This window comes from Xyrauchen texanus, chromosome 27, assembly GCF_025860055.1.
Source record: "Xyrauchen texanus isolate HMW12.3.18 chromosome 27, RBS_HiC_50CHRs, whole genome shotgun sequence".
Taxonomy (NCBI): domain Eukaryota; kingdom Metazoa; phylum Chordata; class Actinopteri; order Cypriniformes; family Catostomidae; genus Xyrauchen; species Xyrauchen texanus.
Window position 1 is genome coordinate 39379687 of NC_068302.1, and position 20544 is coordinate 39400230.

At 41.6% G+C, this 20544-nt stretch overlaps 1 protein-coding gene across 1 annotated transcript in view; it reads left to right on the top strand.

The window, feature by feature from the left end:
- cux2b (cut-like homeobox 2b) overlaps window positions 1–20544 on the top strand; it is a 195954-nt gene that overhangs the window by 144224 nt on the left and 31186 nt on the right. Inside the window, exon 5 of the mRNA XM_052094874.1 lies at window positions 20138–20278. Coding sequence (XP_051950834.1) covers window positions 20138–20278 — 141 coding nt within the window. The remainder of the gene's footprint in view (window positions 1–20137; window positions 20279–20544) is intronic.

Here is a 20544-nt window from a genome sequence, read left to right on the forward strand (position 1 = left end):
CTTCACTAACCATCCGCAAACCAGTTTAACCATGCGGAACTGTAAATGTCATTGTCATTCTTTTCAGTGCAAACGGGCCTGTTTCTATACAAATTGGGCTTATTATACACTGCCTGGCCAAAAAAACGTTTGCACTTACTGTATATAAGCAGATTCTTATGAGTCTATGATTGGATCATTATTGCAGTGATTAATATGTTTCTGCTGACAACATTTCTTTTAACTCTCAATGGAAATAGGTCATGTGGTCTGATGAGTCCAGATTTACACTATTCCAAAGCGATGGGCGTGTCAGGTAAGAAGGGAAGCACATGAAACGATGCACCCGTCATGCATAGTCGGGGCTGGACTGGGAAGAGAAATCGGCCGGGGTTTTTACGTAGCAACTGGTCCAAGAGTTGTTGAGGGGGGGTGTTTGCTGTCCTTTTCTGCATATCGTGGCGCCGTTTTGTGGTTCTGCGTAACGTGGTGGCACATTTTATCACAGTTCATTCGACCCATTTCTCGGTAGACCCAACGGACCCCTCGTTTCTCCCGATGGCCAGTACTCCCCTGATCGGCCCCAAAGTGCGGCGGCCCACCGGGAAAATGTCCGGTATGCCAGATTACCAGTCCAGCCCTGGGTTATACTTGTGAAACAGTGAGTATTTTAATGTTTTGGACTGGCCCATTCACTTCCATTGTAAGTGTCCTTGTTCTCACTGCCAGGCCACGCCCTCCACCTTGTCACACTCCTCCCCTGACCAATGGGAGGGTGCTACTTCCTGCTGTTCCTGGCGGTGCACTCCGCCTCCTGGGAACCTGGGGGAGAGAGGAGGGGAGGTGTGGGGAGAGGGAAAGGGCGAATGAGAGACACACAGAGTGAGAGGAGAGAGAGAGGAAAACTTGCTCGCCAGTTCCCGGACATCCTGTCGCCCGGTCCTCAACCGCTCCTCTGCCTTCTGGCGGACGACAGCTCGCTCCTCTCCCGGTGATCCCGGAGGCGGGAACTGTCTGAACAGTCAACATAAAGGTTTAATGATATAAATTAACTTAAACAATATAAAACACAAGACAAACACAGACACACATGCAGCACGGCCTCGTGCGTCTCTCTCTCTCAAACTGGCATCTCCAGCTCCCCTTTATCTCGCTCTCCCGCTGATCACCTGATTCAGCCACGCCCCCCTCCTCCTCCTCATAGAAGGGTAAGAGCCTGTATAACTGGACATATATCAGTTTCACTTGCATAGTTGACTTTTCATTTTTGGCTGTTTCTTTAAGCTTTAAAAGGACACACACAGACAGCTGAAATATACTGTTCAACAATCACAAGTTATCCTTTGTGTGTGTGTGTGTTTGTGTTTCCACGAAAGGCTACTTTCTGTGATCTCGCAGTTCAGCGTTTTGCACCGCACGGCTCTTAAGGGAAAAACAGTTGCCTGCTTTCTAAAACTGTTCGCCGCTGAACGCTTCGCAGGTAGCTCTTCTGGGAGGTCCCGGCACACCTGATGTTGTTAACAGACCATCTGCTTCACGTTCTCAGTGCTTATCGCTTCACGTTTCTACCTGCCCTGCAGTCACTGCAAAAAAATCTATCCGAGCCTTTCCTGTAAATAACACCTCACGGTTATGTGTTTTTTAGTACCGTCATATTCATGCCCTGCGGTCATATGGATGCTTTCCATTCCTGCATCCACTTACTGGAGAAAAACAGGGAGAAGATAAAGTTAGACCCTCTAGAGGAGCGCTTTTCCTGTAATGCGAGATACAGAGACAGCCCGTCACACAAGGTCTTTCTGTAGCTGTCTCACCTAGAAAGGACTCTTGCCAGGGGCGTAGTCATAAGACAGGCGCTACGGGGGCTCGATCTACCTCTGCTGGTTTTTTCTGTACCCGTAATCCCCCTGTGCCCCACTCTTCTCCTCTTGTTCACCAGCTCTCCCTCCGTCAAGACCCCCGAGACTGTGTCTTACTCTTTTCATGTCAGTCAAGAGCTTTGGATCCTCAGGAAATGGGTAAGTGTAGGCCGAGATGAGATGTAGAGCTCAGTTTAAAGGATGTAACTTTAGCCAGAGCTTTTGAAAGGTGCTTTTGTCATGAAAGTGACAGTGTAAATGTGCTCTTAAGAACACTTGTGTTACAGTGCGGGCTAGTGGTGACCGCTGGTACTGCTACAACCTGACAGAGGGGACAGTTCATCCAAAAAGAAAGTTCTATCATCATTTACTCACCAGCATGTGGTTACAAACCTGTATGACTTTCTTTGTGTTTGTGCATGGTAAAAGCTACTCTTTTTAAAAGGGGCACGTACATATCCACGCTACAAGCTACTAACAAAAAGTAGCTACCTACATTGATGCTACTTAAAGAAGAATATATTTGAAATATATAACAATTACATGATTATTTAATTTGACTCGATGCTCTTACGTTAACATTAAAATGAGCATATAAACTATATAAATATACACTTAATCATTCACGTAGTAGTCTCGCTACTTATAGGGCGGCTGTGGTTCAGGTGGTAGAGCGGGTCAGTCACTAATTGCAGGGTTGGTGGTTTGAATCCCGGCCCACATGACTCCACTTGCTGAAGTGTCCTTGGGCAAGACACTGAACCCCAAGTTGCTCCCAATGACAGGCTAGCGCCTTGCATGGCAGCTCTACCGTCATTGGTGTGTGAATGGGTGAATGAGTCGCAGTGTAAAGCGCTTTGAATACTGTTAAGATTAAAAAGGCGCTATATAAGTGCAGACCATTTACCATAGTTAGTAACTCCCCAACACTGGTTCTGTGAAATGCTTTTTTATCCATTATACGAAAGGAGATGTTTGGCCATATGTTCAAGCTCCTCTTTTCCATATAATGAAAGTGGATGGGAAAACTATGGCTATCAAAGACCAAAAACGACAAAAAAGCAACATAAAGTTAATTCCATGCAACTCTGATATTCCAAGTCTTATGAAGTCATACGATAGCTTTGTGTGAGCGAGAAAATCTCACCCTCCATTTAAATAGACAAAATGCTATTTGCGCTCTTGCATATTCAGACTTGGCACACGGGTTACAAGCAGCGTTATTATCATTAACTTAATTGAAGTTAAATTAAGCATGAAAATGCCACTAGATGGTCACAGCATTATTGATGGTGCTTGAGCCGTCCTATTTATGAGGAAAGCAGCATGCTTGGTTAAGGTTAGGTGCTAATAATATAATTTATAGGGCTCTATTTTCGTGAGGCAGCAAAGCACAGGGTCTTATCCAATTAGAGTGCCAGAGCAAAGCTCAAATGGGCGTGGGTGGGAGTGTTTGCCCAACTGTGGGTGTATCCAGGGCTGGACTGGGAAGAGAAATCGGGCCAAACTTTTACATGGATACTGGCACAAAACTGGGGGGGTTTGCTGTCCTTATCTGCATAACGCGGCGCTGTTTTGTGGTCCGTTCTGCATAAAGAGGCGGCAAATTTTAGCTTAGCGCGGCCCATTCGGCACATTTCGCGACCGACCCTCCGGCCTGCTCAGTTCTCCCGATGGCCAGTCCACCCCTGATCAGCCCCAAAGTGCTTTGGCCCACCAGGAAAATGCCCGGTATGCCTGATTACCAGTCCACCCCTGGGTTTATCAGATGTAAATGAAGTGGCTCAAAGCGTAATTTGCTATTTTCCTAAGAATTTGGTTGTTGCGCTAAGACGTTTCAATACCACCTCTTATCTCAGTGCAAAGTAAGTTTTGGACTCCACCAGCGGGTGCTAATAAAGTCCAAACTATGTCCAAAATATTGTAGTACATTAAATGAAGTCCCCCATTTACATTACCAAATTCTTATGAATGTACTGTCTTTGTTTATATCGCTGTTGGTTGACAGGGAATGATCTATATAATGGGACGCAGACGGTGCCGGACAAGAACCTCCCTTGACCCGATTAGCGCCTTGCACACGTGACTTCGCCAAACCCACTTGCGCCTAGTCTTAGCGCACGCTTGCACGAAAATACCGACACTCCATTAACTTGTTACTGACGCGTTGTGCTTAATGCTTGCGCTCTTAGAATAGAAAACCAAGTACCAAAATTAAAAACTAACATCAAAACAACTTAAAAAAAAACTATCAAGAGTGGAAACAGTGAATTTGAATTAAAAATGTGAAACTATAATATTCTTTGCAGGGCTGGACTGGGACGAGAAATCGGCCTGGGACTTTACATGGCAACTGGCGCAAAACTAGTTGAGTGGGGGTAGAGGGGGTGTTCGCTATCCTTTTCTGCATATCACCGTTTTGTGGTCCATTCTGCATAACACGGTGGCTCATTTTAGCTTATCTCGGCCCGTTTCACGTCCGAATCACCGACCCGCTCGGTTCGACCCGATGGCCAGTCCACCCCTGATCTGCCCCAAAGTGCGTCGGCCCACTGGGAAAATGCCCGGTATGCTAGATTACCAGTCCAGCCATGATTCTTTGTTATGAGACACACAAGAACCAATGCAGTTTGTCATCATAATTTTTACATGCCATATTTAAATGTACACTATGTGCTCTGATCGTAGCAGATGACAACGAGCGATCACTAGTTCACCGTTTTGATAAAAAAATTTAAATAAACTGTTGATGTTTAATAATAAATATAATTTAAAAACGGTATCAGTACTTTTACTCAATCTCAAAAATATTGGGACATCCCTCATGTACCCAAACGAGAAAAGAGATGCAAGCGCTACGGCGAAGGGCGAGATTTTCAGTGAATAACTACTTCAATTTTAGTCCGTACCTCACAAAAAGCTTTCGTATGGCTTCAGAAGCCCTTTGGTCACAGTATGCTTGCATTATTTGAAATAAGAGCAGCTTGGACATTCTGCGAAACATCTACTTTTGCAAGAAAGTCATGGAATGACATGAGGGTGAGCATTGAACAAAAATGGCCATTTTTGGACGAACGATTCCTTAAACCGCCAAAAAGAAAGTGATTTAGAGATATGTGTAGAAACGTTTTTTAGCTTTACAATGTAGTTTTCCCTTGTGCAATTCCCTCATAGATCTGGAAGCTACTTTGTCACTGTTTGCTTGAAGAGTAACAACTAGTTTATTATTTTTCACTCACCTTCCAGCATATCGTAGTTTTGCACCCATAAAAACAACATACCTTTTCATCTGCATGAAAGCATCTTCCATATTCTCGTTGTTGTTTATGGTTTTGAGGTCCTTTGGGAAAATGCATGTTCAATGTCACATGTTTCATTAGTAGTTTAGACTGTGGGTGTCTTATTGTCGAAGATGTGACTTTTCCATGGTGTATTTCGTCATGTTTCAGGGTGTGTGTGTGTGAGAGAGAGCGATAGATCTCTGTGGGCTAGTGGAGATTATGTACTGATGATTTGTAAGAGCAGTAATATACAGAAGGCCCAAGAGATGTTGAGGTGTTTAATAATGCATTATGTTCATAAAAGTGCTGCCCACTCAATGAGTCCCAGTAGAGATGAAGCCCACAGGGAGAATAAAGAGTGTGTGTGAATATAAGGTTCATGATTTTCAGAGCACCTTAGAGAGTGTGAGCCTGTTTGATTTTTTTGTGTGCGTTTTATCGTCTGCCAGCTGAAAAACGTAAGTTTGATCAATTCGAAAAGTGATAGCACACCTCTCCTCAACCAGCCGCGTGATTTGAGGTACCGTATCATTCATGTCCGTTGCGTAAACAGTGCAGACACGGTGATATTGATGCTTGCTCAATCTGGGTGGCGGAGGTCGAATCACAGCTGCCTCCACGTCTGAGACCGTCAACCCGTGCATCTTATTGAGCTTGTTATCTTGTTGAGCGCGTTGCCATGGAGACGTAGCAGACGTGGAGGCCCACGCCATCCACCGCGGCATCCGTGCTCAACTCACCACGTGCCCCACCGAGATGAGAACAAACCACATTATAGCGACCATGAGGAGGATACCCCATGTGACTCTACCCTCCCTAGCACCCGGGCCAATTTGGTTGCTTAGGAGACCTGGATAGAGTCACTAAGCATGCCCTGGATTCGAACTAGCATGCTAGCGAACTCCAAGCGTGGTAGCCAGGATCTTTTACCACTTAGCTACCCAGGCCCAACCAGTGTTGGTTGTAATCCGATGACACAGTCATTAGTTACTTTAATCCATATACATTTTGTATTCAAACAAGTAGTGAAATGCATTGCATTTTAAATTCTTGTAATCAGATTACAGTTACTGACTTTCAATTCAAAGTTAAAGGTGCTATAAGCGAAGTTGTCAAACTGAGCTGTTGGATTAGCCACGCCCCCTTTTCCAAAAGTCCCACACTCCAAAGATACCAAATGAGGTTTATTAAGACCAACACGAGCAGAAACGGTTGTCAAAAACAACAACAGCAGAATAGCGCCCTCAACTGGCAACTGTTATGAACAACATGGCATAAAAATGGCATTATGCCTCAATAATTCGTTGCAGCTACAATACTATGAGAACACGCAAAATGATTGACAGGCTTTATATCAGATTTACCTGTCTGTGGCTATTAAAAAATGGCTATTTTTATAAGCAGATATAAAGTTTTTAGCTATTTGGGGCTTACAGCAGCAGTTATCGTTTGTATTTGATGACTTACAGAAATAATGTTTCACTTTGTGATTCTTTTGAAAATCTTTCGAACTGTGGTTGTAGGGCAACAAAACAATCTGTACAGTCACATTCCTGAGAATGAGAGCTTTCATTTGGTATATGAGTTGTCCATGTATGTGCTATGTGAAGGACTTTTATTTTCATATAAATATTTCTACCCCATTACCTCTAGGGGGTGCTAATTTGCGACGCAAATGTATTGTGGCCTTATTTTGTTATTGTTTGCAACATAAATGCAGAAGTGATGATATCTATGAAAAGTTCAGATTCTAAGGTTTCAAATGTACCTCATATGCCCGACTTTGGTATACAGCGACTTAAACACTTTAAACGTAAACCTTTCTTGCAAAAACGTTCCCCCCTTTGGACTTTTTGGGTCTGTAGAGTTAGGAATAGTTCACAAAATAAACAAAAAACAAATCTGTCATAATTTATTCGCCCTCACGTTGTTCCAAACCTTTATAACTAACTGTCGTCCGTGGAATACAAAAGGAGAAATTTTGAAGAATGTACTGGTCGCTCTTTTCCACACAATTACAATGAATAGGGACTGAGGCTTACAAGCTTCAAAATTGGATGCAAAAGCATCATAAAAGTGGTCCGTATGACTAATGCGCAATATTCCAAGACTTCCAAAGTCATACGATAGTTTTAAGTGACAAACGGATGGAAATTTAAGTCGTTATTCACTGAAGCTCTAATTGTTCAGAGATCTGTTAACCACTGCGACTTGATCATTGAGTGAGTGAGTTCTCAACTTTTTAACTAATACTTGATAGCCTTTATCTATTTAAATCTTTCTTATTGGAATACTAGCATACTAAAATGTATGTACTGTAAAAGATGCAATAAAAGCGGATGGTGACTGAGACTAACATTCCGCCTCACATCTTCTATTGTGTTCCACAGAAAAAAGAATGTCATACAGGTTTGTAACAACATGAGGGTGAGTAAATAATGTCAGAATTTTCATTTGTGGCAAAGTATTCTTTTAAGTTGCGCTGTGTCTGAGCTACCGCCACTGAACGCTCAGGGTGGTGCGGCGTGCCAACAGGAGCAGGTGTGTCAGGGCGGTCTGTCCTGCCCCTGTCAGCGCTACACCGTCATTAGCCAGCACGGGCTCAGCGGGGAGCGGCACGCGTCTCTCTGGGCCCTCTGTAATTACGCTCTGACATAATTAACCCAGCAAGCCCATTAGCCTAGCGCCGACTGCAAAAAAAGCTTCGCTATAATTATTTGTTGTGTGCATGCTAATGAGACCAGCTGTGCACCCATCGTACAACACGAACAAATTAATTTACAAGGCTGCGCTTCAAGGGTCTTTTTTTCAGACGTACCACTCAAATACACACTCAAAAACTACCACAGCTACTTTCACTGTATCAAGTGGATGTTCAGAGTTCAAAAACATCTCTTGTGAGCAGTTCTCAACCGCTGTGGATAAACTGTAGCGATATCTCACAAATCAATGATACATGGAAAAAGACATCTTTTAATTACACACAAAAAAAGTGACCAAAAGCCGTATCACACTATGACTCTATGGAAATGTCATTTTTGGACATCAATACAGCTGTGCAGCATTGAACGCTCCCTATATGCACTCTATATGCATATTATAATATTGTTGTATATTTTGTGCAGGCTATATATATATGTTAGAAACCTTTTAAAAATGTAGTTTGTAGAAATGTCATATTTATATAAAAAAAATGCAAATGTTTTACCTTGAAAAATATCTTTGAGAATATTAAAAAAGTGATTGATTAAGCTGCGAACACTGATGTATTCAAGGTGCAAGGAAAAAAAATACCTTGACGTGATGGTTGCATCCAAGTGTGCCGCACGAGCCCTCAAAAGTGAAGCCAAAACGTCTTGATCGCCCCCCGGTGACTGGTCCTAGTATAGGTCATAAACCCCGCCTCCCCATGTTATTCAACGGGACGTGAGACCAACTAAACAATTCAATTACACTTCACATATCTTTTTCCCAAAGATAGTTTCTGTCATTTACTGTCGTTTCTATCACGTTGATGTCATTTCAAGTGTTTGTTTTCAAAATAAGTTTGTTTTTAGTTATTTGATGCTATAAAAACGCTGCTGTGACATCATGATTGACAGCTGTGATTGACAGGTTCTCTGAGCGAAGTAGTCACTGAAGCACCAACTGACTTTTTTTCGGGATCTTCGGAGGACTGAGGAGATTGGAGCTTTAAATTGAATATCTAAATTTATATAATTAATTATTTCACACCGTCATTAATCAAAAGTCAAAAGTGCAGGGGCGTGTGCTTGCGATTGATTCAGTGAGTGAGGGGGGCCTTGATTTCGCGGCTTTACTTCCTGCTCACTACTGCGCAGGTCTGGTCCCGAAATCGCAACTGCGCAGACTCAAGTCCCAAGATGTCAGCGCCATATCGGGACACTGGCGGCTTCAGTTCTCACCAATGGAAAAGAGCGAAGTGGCGTCGGCCATCTTTTTTTACAGTCTATGGTTGCACCACCTGACATTTATAAAGACATCAATTATATTTATAAAATACTTATTTGATTAACTATTTGATTTAAGAATGTGTTATACATGTTGGTTTCATGTAAAAAAAAAAAAAATGCATTTAAATATTTTCCTTAATTTATTATTAGTTTTTTTTTTTAGAATTACTCCATTTGACATATCAGATGTGTTTGTTCATAAAATGGTCAAAATATCTGACATTTTTATAAAACTTCACACACAGTTATGAGAGACTAAAGGGGTAAAAACTACTTATGCAAATATCATTTTTACATTTTAGGCTTTTTATGCATTTCTTTGAAATAACCTGTATCATGTCTATACCATGGTATATGAATATTGTTATCATTTATTAATATATCTAAATACTATTTCATACCACCACAGCACAGTCAGGAAAACATTTTGCAAAAGCACGAAAAAAAAGTGACCTTATCTTACAGTAAATGTTCCTTGAAATATATAATTCAAACTGAAATTCTGTTCATTTTATCAATTCATCTTTCAACATATCTCTGCCTGTGCCCCCGACGCTCAGTACTTATAATAACTGTTTTCGTAAAGGCCTTGATGAAGGCAACACAGAGAACGAGGTAGACAGAGTTGCGTCTCTTCCCACGGATGCGTGCGCTGAAAGACAAACTTCCCTCTCAAAGCGATTTCTCTTTTAGTAGCGTTGTGAAGGACACAGTCGGACAAACATCAATAAGAATCAGATGTGAAGTGTGCTTGAAAGCGGCGCTGAGGTGCAGCTGCATGAAGCTTCGCTGGAGACGAGTCATCTCAATAAAAGATGAAGGATACATACAAGGGGGAAGCTGACGATGGAGTAAGAGAAGCTAAACAGTCTTGTTGAGCTGTGGAATATTATGTCAAAAGTCAAAGTTTGAGGTTATGACACATAGAACAAAATGTTACTTAAGAGCTTAGTGTTTACAGTGACCCCAAAAGAGTTACAATCTGCAGAACACAAACAAAGTTTTTTGAAGAATATCTCAGCTCTGTAGGTCCATACAATGCAAGTGAACGGTGATCAGAACTTTCAAGCTCCAAAAATCACATTAAGGCAGCATAAAAGAAATCCATATGACTCCAGTGGTTAAATCCATGCATTCAGAAGTGATTGTGATAGGTGTTGGTGAGAAACAGATCAATATTTCAGTCCATTTTTGCTATAAATCTCCACTTTCACATTCTTTCACATTCAAGTGAAAGTGAAAGTGGAGATTTATAGTAAAAAGGAATTAAATATTGATCTGTTTCTCACCTAGATTACGTATATTAAACCACTGGAGTCATATGGATTACTTCTAGGCTACCTTTATGTGATTTTTGGAGCTTTGAAGTTCTGGCCACCATTCACTTGCATTGTATGGACCTACAGAGCTGAGATATTTTTCTAAACACCTTTGTTTGTGTTCTGCAGAAGAAAGAAAGTTATACACATCTGGGATGGCTTGAGGGTGAGTAAATAATGTGAACATTTTCATTTTTCGGTGAACTAGCCTTTTAATAGCCAATGTGGTTGCTCTGCTAGGACACCTGTGTGAATACATGCATGCTTAAATGGTAAAATACACTTTGAAATGTTGTGAAAAGGCTTATCTTGTTGAGGTATTAAAGTTACAAGTCGATTTGTATCAAAATACTGGACTTAAAGTGTAAAAAGAAACCATTAATCAAACAAAAGTGACAAAAAAAAAAAAAAGAGAAAATAACTCACTGCACTACGCTGGATAACTTTAGTAGCTTTAAAAAGTGTAACTAAGTGTTATATCTTAGATTTCCAGAACAAAATATGCCACCCAGCGTAAACAAATCTTCCGAAAAATATGTTTCAACTATTGATGATACATATATTTTATATATGTCAAAGGGGAGGATCTGTGCCTTCTAATGACACCTAGATTAAACTTCTAGTCCACTCAGAGGCCGAGATATTCAATGAAATAACAAGGGTGGTGCTTGAACTGAAAAATAGACTGAATGTCTATGGACGAGCACATCTGTGAGGGCTAAAATGCATTATAGCGCCACCTACATTTCAGATCTGTTTATTGTGATGGAACGTGATAGAGGAAAACGTCTTTCTTCTAGTGCTTTCTGCCATCTAGTGGAATGAAATGAGGCTTTTCAAAGTGACTTGGAGTGAACAGAACCAGAATTACATGTTTACAAAGTTTGATTAAAAAAACTGTTAATCATAAAATGAGATTATGAATAATTTTGGTCTTTATTTATTTGGCGGGTGGGTCTCTGAAAAGCAGTTAGTAAACAGTATGTGTGAATGGTGAGCTTTTAAATATAAGTGTGAAAAATTGCGAGCGGCAGCCCAAAAATGCACCAGAGTATAAGGGGTTAAATATCCTCTATTTTGCCCTCTTTAGTTGAGAAGAGAGCAATCGATTGTGCTTTTGGGGGGATAGAGTCGGGTCAATGAATGAGAGGAAAGTTGGGAGATGTTGCATCATGCATGGGGAGTTTTGGGCATAATTGTATTAGATACAGGGGAGATAAAACTTCATGGGATGTGTCTTAATTAGATTTGAAAGCAGAAAAGACAAATAGCAGTTATTCAGTGGAACACGAGTTCAGAAAATAGTTCATATAAAATCAAAGCAATTTCAGCTGTTAAAGAGGTCTAGACAGTCCATTGCACCAATGCGACACAAACATCGCATCTGCTCTTTGCTAATTCATTGGATATGCCATATACAATTATAAGCATCTCATGAAGTATGGTACTTCGTTGTCACATGACCTCACGACAATGCATGTGTAGGTCAGAGAATGGCTTCCGGTTTTCAATTCGGAATGAGACTTTTTTTAACGGAATTTAGTGTAAAGTTTTGGAAGCTTGGTTAAACAATGAAATGTTAAAAATTGTGGTTTATTATCACTTCAGATTAATTTCCTGCACATTGTGTTGTGGGACACATTTGTCATTTCATGCATATATAAATAGCATAATGTAAAAAGTATGCATAATGCATAAAAATTGCACTCGCTCTATCGCACCGTTGTCACGAAAAGAGAGCTGAGCCGGAAGGCAAAGCTCTCGATCTACCTGTCAATTTTTGTTCCTACCCTCACCTATGGTCATGAAGGCTGGGTCATGACCGAAAGAACTAGGTCACGAGTACAAGCGGCCGAAATGGGCTTCCTCAGAAGGGTGGCGGGCTTCTCCCGTAGAGATAGGGTGAGGAGCTCAGTCATCCGTGAGGAGCTTGGAGTAGAGCCGCTGCTCCTTTGCGTCGAAAGGAGTCAGTTGAGGTGGTTTGGGCATCTGGTAAGGATGCCCCCTGGCCGCCTCCTAGGGAGGTGTTTCAGGCACGTCCAGCTGGGAGGAGGCCTCGGGGAAGACCCAGGACTAGGTGGAGAGATTACATCTCCACACTGGCCTGGGAACGCCTCGGGGTCCTCCAGTCAGAGCTGGTTAATGTGGCTCGGGATAGGGAAGTTTGGGGCCCCCTGCTGGAGCAGCTGCCCCCGCGACCCGACTTCGGATAAGCGGTTGAAGATGGATGGATGGATGGATGGATGGATAGTTAACATGACCTGAAGGCATACATCCAATCATGTGTAATACAGTTAGGGGACATATTGAAAAACTGCAGAGTATATACATGGACTGTGAAATGTGGTGAACAATCGGACCAGATGATTCCAGGAGTCAAGGTTAAACAGTCAAGGTAAAGAAGAATGGCTCCATTTTGATTGGATCATGGCAGGACCAAGAAACAAATGCCAAGCACAGCCATCAGATAAGCTGCTCGGACAACTGCCAGACACCCCTCACAAGGAAATAAGGACCTACACATGGAAAGAGTCTTCTCATTGGTTCATGACTGATTTTCCAGCACCAAAATCTAAAACCCCCATCCTAGCTAAGATGGTCATGAAACTTCCAGAGGCAGCGTTTACGTCCCATGTGGTAGAATAAGGTATAAATTAATACATGCATAATATTCAATCTTTCAATATCATGTTTTGTGCAGCCAATCATAACCCTGAAACAGGAATCGCCAAATCTCCTCCTCCTCATCAGGAAGGTATAAAACTATCCTCTGGATGACCACACCTTTGTTCTTAGTACCCGTCCAGTATAGGACCTCTATAACACTTCTCCATTCTGGTCTCACTCTACGAGAGAGAGAGAGAGAGAGAGAGAGAGAGAGAGACAATAACAGAATAATAATCAACGTACTGGATCTCTGGCCTGAGTTGTTGAAGATGTAACAGAATACAAACCATCCACCATGCTAAGTCTCCACTTCACAGAGAGAGAGAGAGAGAGGCTAACAGATCACTCAGCGTTCTTGGTGTCCATCCGAGAGACAGAAGAAGATTGACCAAGTCTCACTACAAGAGACTATTACAACGGCAATCCCTAAAACAGGGAGATAACTACAGCGACAAGAGAGCAAACCTTCTCTTGAAGTTTCATGCATCTGTGTGAGACATAAGGGCTGTATATCTGCATGTTCCAGATTGCAAGAACCCTCTTGGTGCCTCCAAGAGATCCGTATTCCTCAGCTCCTTCGTGTCCAATGCACACGATTTGGTGTAATGTGGTCCTGAGCCCCAGTGGAAGACATCGCCATCACCGAACTCGTCGATCGATCAAGGAGAACGTAAATATCACTAATAAACCTCTTTCCAAAGACCTTGGCATTAGTGTATACTATCAGTTAATGATAACCAAATGTTCTTTAGATTGCATAACCTGTGTATAGGATAATTGTCATACTTTGCTACCATTGCTACATCCAATTCATCCACTTGCATCTTTCCATCCTATGCACTTTATTTACTGATTCATTTATTTAGTCTTTTAGCATATTGGTACCATTTTTTAGGATTTTTTAGTTATTCTTGGAGCTCGAAATGGTTCGGACGAATCTCATGAATCCTTCAGATTAATCAGATGACCAACTCCCTCCAATTTACACATTTATTTGACTGTTATGGTGAAACTCCTTAGCTGGCGCCCCGAGGATGGAGGGAGGGGCCGTCTGATATGAATAATCACACACATGCACCTGAAGTGAAGTGTGATAAAAATCACAGCATACTTTGGTGTCTTGTGTGAGGCCCGGTTCAGTTCAATTGGTGCCGGGGTGATTCTTACTTCAGAAAGGCCAGATTCAGTCAAGATATTTACTGGTCTGTGATGTTCAGACTCAACATAGAACCACTGGCCTGGACGAGAAACTTTCTCCTTTACCTGCTATTTGTGCTTAATTTAATCAGGGAATGATTTGGTTTGATATAATAAGTTTAACACCATCTAATAGCCCCCATAATCAACACAAACTTTACAGCCAAAGCAAGTTTGTCAGTAAAAACTGTGTGTGTGTGTGTGTGTGTGTGTGTGTGTGTGTGTGTGTGTGTGTGGCCTTCGGGAGAATCTGTTGCCATGGAGTACTTGTATAGCCTAAATGTGCAGTCAGATTAGAAAGAAAGGCAGAGTTCAGAAATATGTGGCTTACAAAAATGAACATTGGCATTACCATGGTACAGTGAGGGTATCAGATGATTACCCTATTCATATAATATGGTATTTGCATATTACTGTAAGGTATTACCATACTACATGTCCAAAGAAAAGCATTGCATTACCAGTGTACCATGTACAAAAAACATATTACCATAGTACCATGTCTAAAAAAGCATTATTACCATGATACAGTATCTAAAACTACTGGTGTGGTGGTGGCGTAGTGGCTAAAGCACAGGGCTGTTAATCAGAAGGTCACGGGTTCTAACCCCACAGCCACCCCCATTGTGTCCTTGAGCAAGGCACTTAACTCCAGGTTGCTCCGGGGGGGGATTGTCCCTGTAATAATTGCACTGTATGTCGCTTTGGATAAAAGCGTCTGCCAAATGCATAAATGTAAATGTAAAACATGGTATTACCATGGTATCCATGTCTAAATGGTATTAACAGGGTTGAATGTCCAAAAGAATGTCTAAAACATGGTATTACCATAGTACTTTTCCAAAGAAATGATGCAACGGCAGCCATAGTGTGCCAGAACGCCCACCCCACACCAGCTATTGGTGGAGAGGAGAGAGTAGAGTGATGTAGCCAATTCAGGGATGGAGATTATTAGGAGGCCATGATAGATAGGGGCCAATGGGGGGAATTTGGCCAGGACACACTGGTTACACCCCTACTATTTACAAGAAGTGTCCTGGGATTTTTAATGACCACAGAGAGTCAGCACCTCGGTTTAACGTCTCATCCGAAAGACGGATGTGCAAAAATCATGGTATTACCATGGTGCAATGTCTAAAAGGTATTAACAGGGTTTGATGTCCAAAAAAATATCTAAAACGTTGTATTACGATTTTACCATGTATTGAAAAAACAAACAAAAAAAACACGGTATTACCAAGATACCATGCCTAAAAGTTATTACCATGGTACAGTGATGGTATCAGATGGTAATACTATGGTACTGAATGATTACCCTATTCATATAACACTGTATTTACATGGTATATCAAGATTTTTAAAAATGAAAAACATGGTATTACCATAGCACATGTCCAAAGAAATCATTGTATTGCCATTGTACCATGTGCAAAATATTATAACAAAATATTACCATGATACCATGTCTAAAACATGGTATTACCATGGTACTTTTACAAAGAAAAGCATTGTATTACTGTGGTGTGATGTGCAAAAATCATGGTATTACCATGGTACAATGTCTAAAACATGGTATTACCATGATACCATGCCTAAAAGTTATTACCAGGATTCAGTGTCCAAAAAGAAAAAAACTGGGTCCAAAAATCCAAGGTATTACAAAGGCTTGTTTTGGTATCTCACTGTTAACCAAAAGCTGTATGCAATATGTCTGCGGTTTAATCAATTCTCCATTTTAGTTTTACTCAAATGCATCCAGACAGATGATTCAGACGCACAAATACACACTTTAATATCCCTGCGCTCCCGACAGCGATGAGCATCCATTTCATGACTTCCCTAATGTGATTTATGATGTCTCACAAACGTGCATCTAGTTTGCAGAGTTTGACTCTTAGCGTCTGAAGGAGAAGAATCGCTGGTTGCGTTTGAGAATAAAGCCTGTAGGGTTTGATCATTACAACTTAAAAGGCAGCGATAAAGGAGTTTATGTGCTGAAGTGCACTGATTTAAGCTGTCGTCTTTGCATTATACTACTCTTAAAAGTGATGTCCCAAGTGACTGATGCAATATCCACTGTGCTTTTGTAACATAGCAACACGTGCATGCGTGCTATGAATTCATACTAGTGCTTGAAAGACTCTCAGACTGTTTTAAACAACTTGATTTATTAAAATGCTGCTATCTGTCTGCTCTCACATTCTCGGCCACCTAAAATTTAAATCAAACTGGAAACATTTCACGTCCAAGCATTTCCTGGGATGTTTGTGGTTGTTAGCCTGTGTAAAGAGGCAGAGAATTAGAGTTTAGCGTCGGTGAGAAGTGAGATTTCAGAGAATGATACGGGACCCCCGTTGCGCCCAGAGAGCGCCAGATGAAAGCCGTCAGGGGTCGGAGTTGGAAAGGAAGCTATTTTCCTCTTCTTTTGGAGTATTGAAAGACTTCAGTGCGTGTGCTCGTGTGTATCACCCCTCCCCGTGTCCCACGAGCTTCCCCTTGCTCTGTGCCATGGTTGGGGGAGTCACCTCCTTTGCCAGGTACACAACGGGAGCACTGCTCTCTCTGAGAGGCGCCGAGCTGAACTTTTTCGGTGGAAGAAAGCAAAGACGAGAAGATTAAAAACAGCCCTGTGATGTGGAGAGCCGAGGCGTCTCCTGAGGATTCCTGGCATAATAATTTAAATGATCAAATGATTCAGTGGAGACTTGTTAGCGGAGAAACAGCCTCCTAGTTGGCCCCATGGGCCTCATGCTGAGACACATGCATTGCAAAACAGCTCCTCTGTTGTGCTAAAGAATCTCACCTTTATATATATATATATATATATATACTATTCCTTTTTTGGGTGACTTTTTATCCTTTTCTACTTTGTTGGATTTGTCTAGATAAGTATTTGGGAGCAAGTTAAGCAGCTGAGGTTGGTGTTTTTTTACGATAAAGGCCTGATACGGAAGAGAATATCTCGATTCAACAGAACAAAGAAAACAAAAACAAAGGAGCTGGTTATTGACTTCCGGAAACAGGGAACAGAGCACCTACATAGGAGATGATGCTGTTGAGACGGTGAACAGTTTTATATTCCTTGGGGTCACACTCACTTCTACCCTCAAGTGGACTGAGCATGTAAAGACTGCCATCAAAAAAGCTCACCAATGTCTGTACTTCCTCAGACGTCTATGGAAAACTCGGATGTCCTCGGCAGTCATGACCAATTTCTACAGGTGCTGAATCCAATCTCATCGGAGGGATTACATCCTGGTACAGCAGCTGCTTGTCAAAGGACAAGACTGCTCTACAGGGGGCCCGGGTAGCTCAGTGGTAAAGATGCTGGCTACCACCCCTGGAGTTCACGAGTTTGAATCCCAGGGCATGCTGAGTGACTCCAGCTAGGTCTCCTAAGCAACCAAATTGGCACGGTTGCTATGGAGTTTAGAGTCACATGGCTTAACCTCTTTGTGATCACCATAATGTGGTTTGCTCTCATTGGGGCGCATGGTGAGTTGTGCATAGACTGCCGCGGTGGATGGTGTGGACAGTTCCCTGTCTTAGGTCAGTTTGGATCACTACTTTATTTTGAGAATGTGAAATGTCAGAATAATAGTAGAGAGAAGGATTTATTTCAGCTTTTATATCTTTCATCACATTCCCATTGGGTCAGAAGTTTACATACACTTTGTTAGTATTTGGTAGCATTGCCTTTAAATTGTTTAACTTGGGTCAAATGTTTTGGGGATCCTTCCACAAGCTTCTCACAATAAGTTGCTGGAATTTTGACCCATTCCTCCAGACAGACCTGGTGTAACTGAGTCAGGTTGGTAGGCCTCGTTGCTCGCACATGCTTTTCAGTTCTGCTCACAAATTGAGGTCAGGGCTTTGTGATGGCCACTCCAATACCTTGACTTTGTTGTCCTTAAGACATTTTGCCACAACTTTGGAGGTGTGCTTGTGGTCACTGTCCATTTGGAAGACCCATTTGCAACCGAGCTTAAACTTCATGGCTGATGTCTTGAGATGTTGCTTCAATATATCCACATAATTTTCCTTCCTCGTGATGCCATCTATTTAGTGAAGTGCACCAGTCCGTTCTGCAGCAAGCACCCCCACAACATGATGCTGCCACCCGTATGCTTCACAGTTGGGATGGTGTTCTTCAGCTCGCGAACCTCACCCTTTTTCCTCCAAACATAGTGATGGTCATTATGGCCAAACAGTTACATTTGTGTTTAATTAGACCAGAGGACATTTCTTTATAAAGTAAGATCTTTGTCCCCATGTGCACTTGCAAACTGTAGTCTGGCTTTATTATGGCAGTTTTGGAGCAGTGGCTTCTTCCTCGCTGAGCAGCCTTTCAGGTTTTGTCAATATAGGACTCGTTTTACTGTGGATATAGATACTCGTCTACCTGTTACCTCCAGCATCTTCACAAGGTACTTTGCTGATGTTCTGGAATAGATTTGCACATTTTGCACCAAACTACGTTCATCTCTAGGAGACCGAATGCGTCTCCTTCCTAAGCGGTGTGATGGTTGAGTGGTCCCATGGTGTTTATGCTTGCCTACTGTTGTTTGTACAGATAAACATGGTACATTCAGGCATTTGGAAATTGCTCCCAAGCATGAACCAGACTTGTGGAGGTCCACAACTTGTTTTCTGAGGTCTTGGCTGATTTCTTTTGATTTCCCGATGATGTCAAGCAAGTTTGAAGTTTGAAGATAGGCCTTAAAATACATCCACAGGTACACCTCCAATTGACTCCAATTAGCCTATCAGAAGCTAATTGCCTAAAGGTTTGACATCACTTTCTGGAATTTTCCAAGCTGCTTAAAGGCACAGATAACTTAGTGTATGTAAACTTCTGACCCACTGGAATTGTGATATAGTCAATTAAAAGTGAAACAATCGGTCTGTAAACAATTGTTGAAAATATTACTAGTGTCATGCACAAAGTAGATGTCCTAAACGACTTGCCAAAACTATAGTTTGCTAATGTTAAATCTGTGGAGTGGTTAAAAAATTCGTTTTAATGACTTCAACCTAAGGGTATGTAAACTTCTGACTTCAACTGTATGAGTGCATATATGCATACTCATTTTACATATACATAACACTTCATATTCTCCAGGAGCGGGGTTGGCTAGCCCTGCTCTATTCACGTTTGCACTACATATTCTCTTTGCATATTGCTTTATTGTGAAAGCTTATGTAAATATGCAGTCTGTCACTCCCTGTTTGTCTTGCTTGCTTTGCACATACATGTTGGCTCAGTTTTGCGAGAAGCACCCAAGTAAGAATTGAACTGTACATGGTACTCTATATTCTGTACACATGATAATAACAAAGCTTTGACTTTGACTTGACTTTGACGTCTGATGCAGGAGCTTATCTGTTTTAACAGAAATCACAGTTAACCGGTGGAAGCTGAAGTGAAGCCATTTGTAGGTTGACTTCCTGAATAGTGTAAACACTGTGGTTCTGTGCACTTTCAAAACATTGCTCCGTTTATTTGAATGGTCCGACGTGACAACTTATGACTCGACCAGTGGCATGAGTTTGGGGCGGGACTATCTCATTGTCCAATGAGAGTTGGACAGAGCGATTGAGAAACCATAATAATTCGTTTGAAGCGCAGAAGTAATCTATAGTGGGGTTAAATAAGATTTAAAGTAGTTAAACTTGCCATATGTACTCTCAGTCCCTAAATAGCTGTATTTGAAACCGTATCACTTTCTATGTTTTTTCTAGGTGTTGATTAGGTTTTATGATTAATTCAAGGATTAATATAATGTTAACAAGGACTGAAAAGTGTTAGATATGCATTTTGATTTATTACAATTACACATGTATTTTGTGTGTGTGTACAGATCCGACTCCACTGCTAGCGGCCACACATTCTCTGAGTGAGAGACTGGCAGAACTTCAGCATTCGGCTCCTGATGGTGACGCTCTGATCACAGAAATCTCGACCCATTGGAGGAGACACCTAGAGTGCCTTGATAAAGCAGGTCAGAGCCACACACACACTCATGTGTTGAAACAGACATTTGAATAGTTTTGTAATTGTAAACTTGATTTCTCTCTTTCTAAAATGAAGTTTCTTATAATTACTATACTGTTCTACAAAGACAAAACGCAGTAACTATGCCAGCAGTGAAACAAAAACGTGATTGTCCAGCCAAATGTGGATTATAAAATAGTCTCATTCTGTTTTTTCTGATCTTAGCATTGTTGAGATAAACCCGTCTGGCTCAGGACAAAATCTGAAGTTACT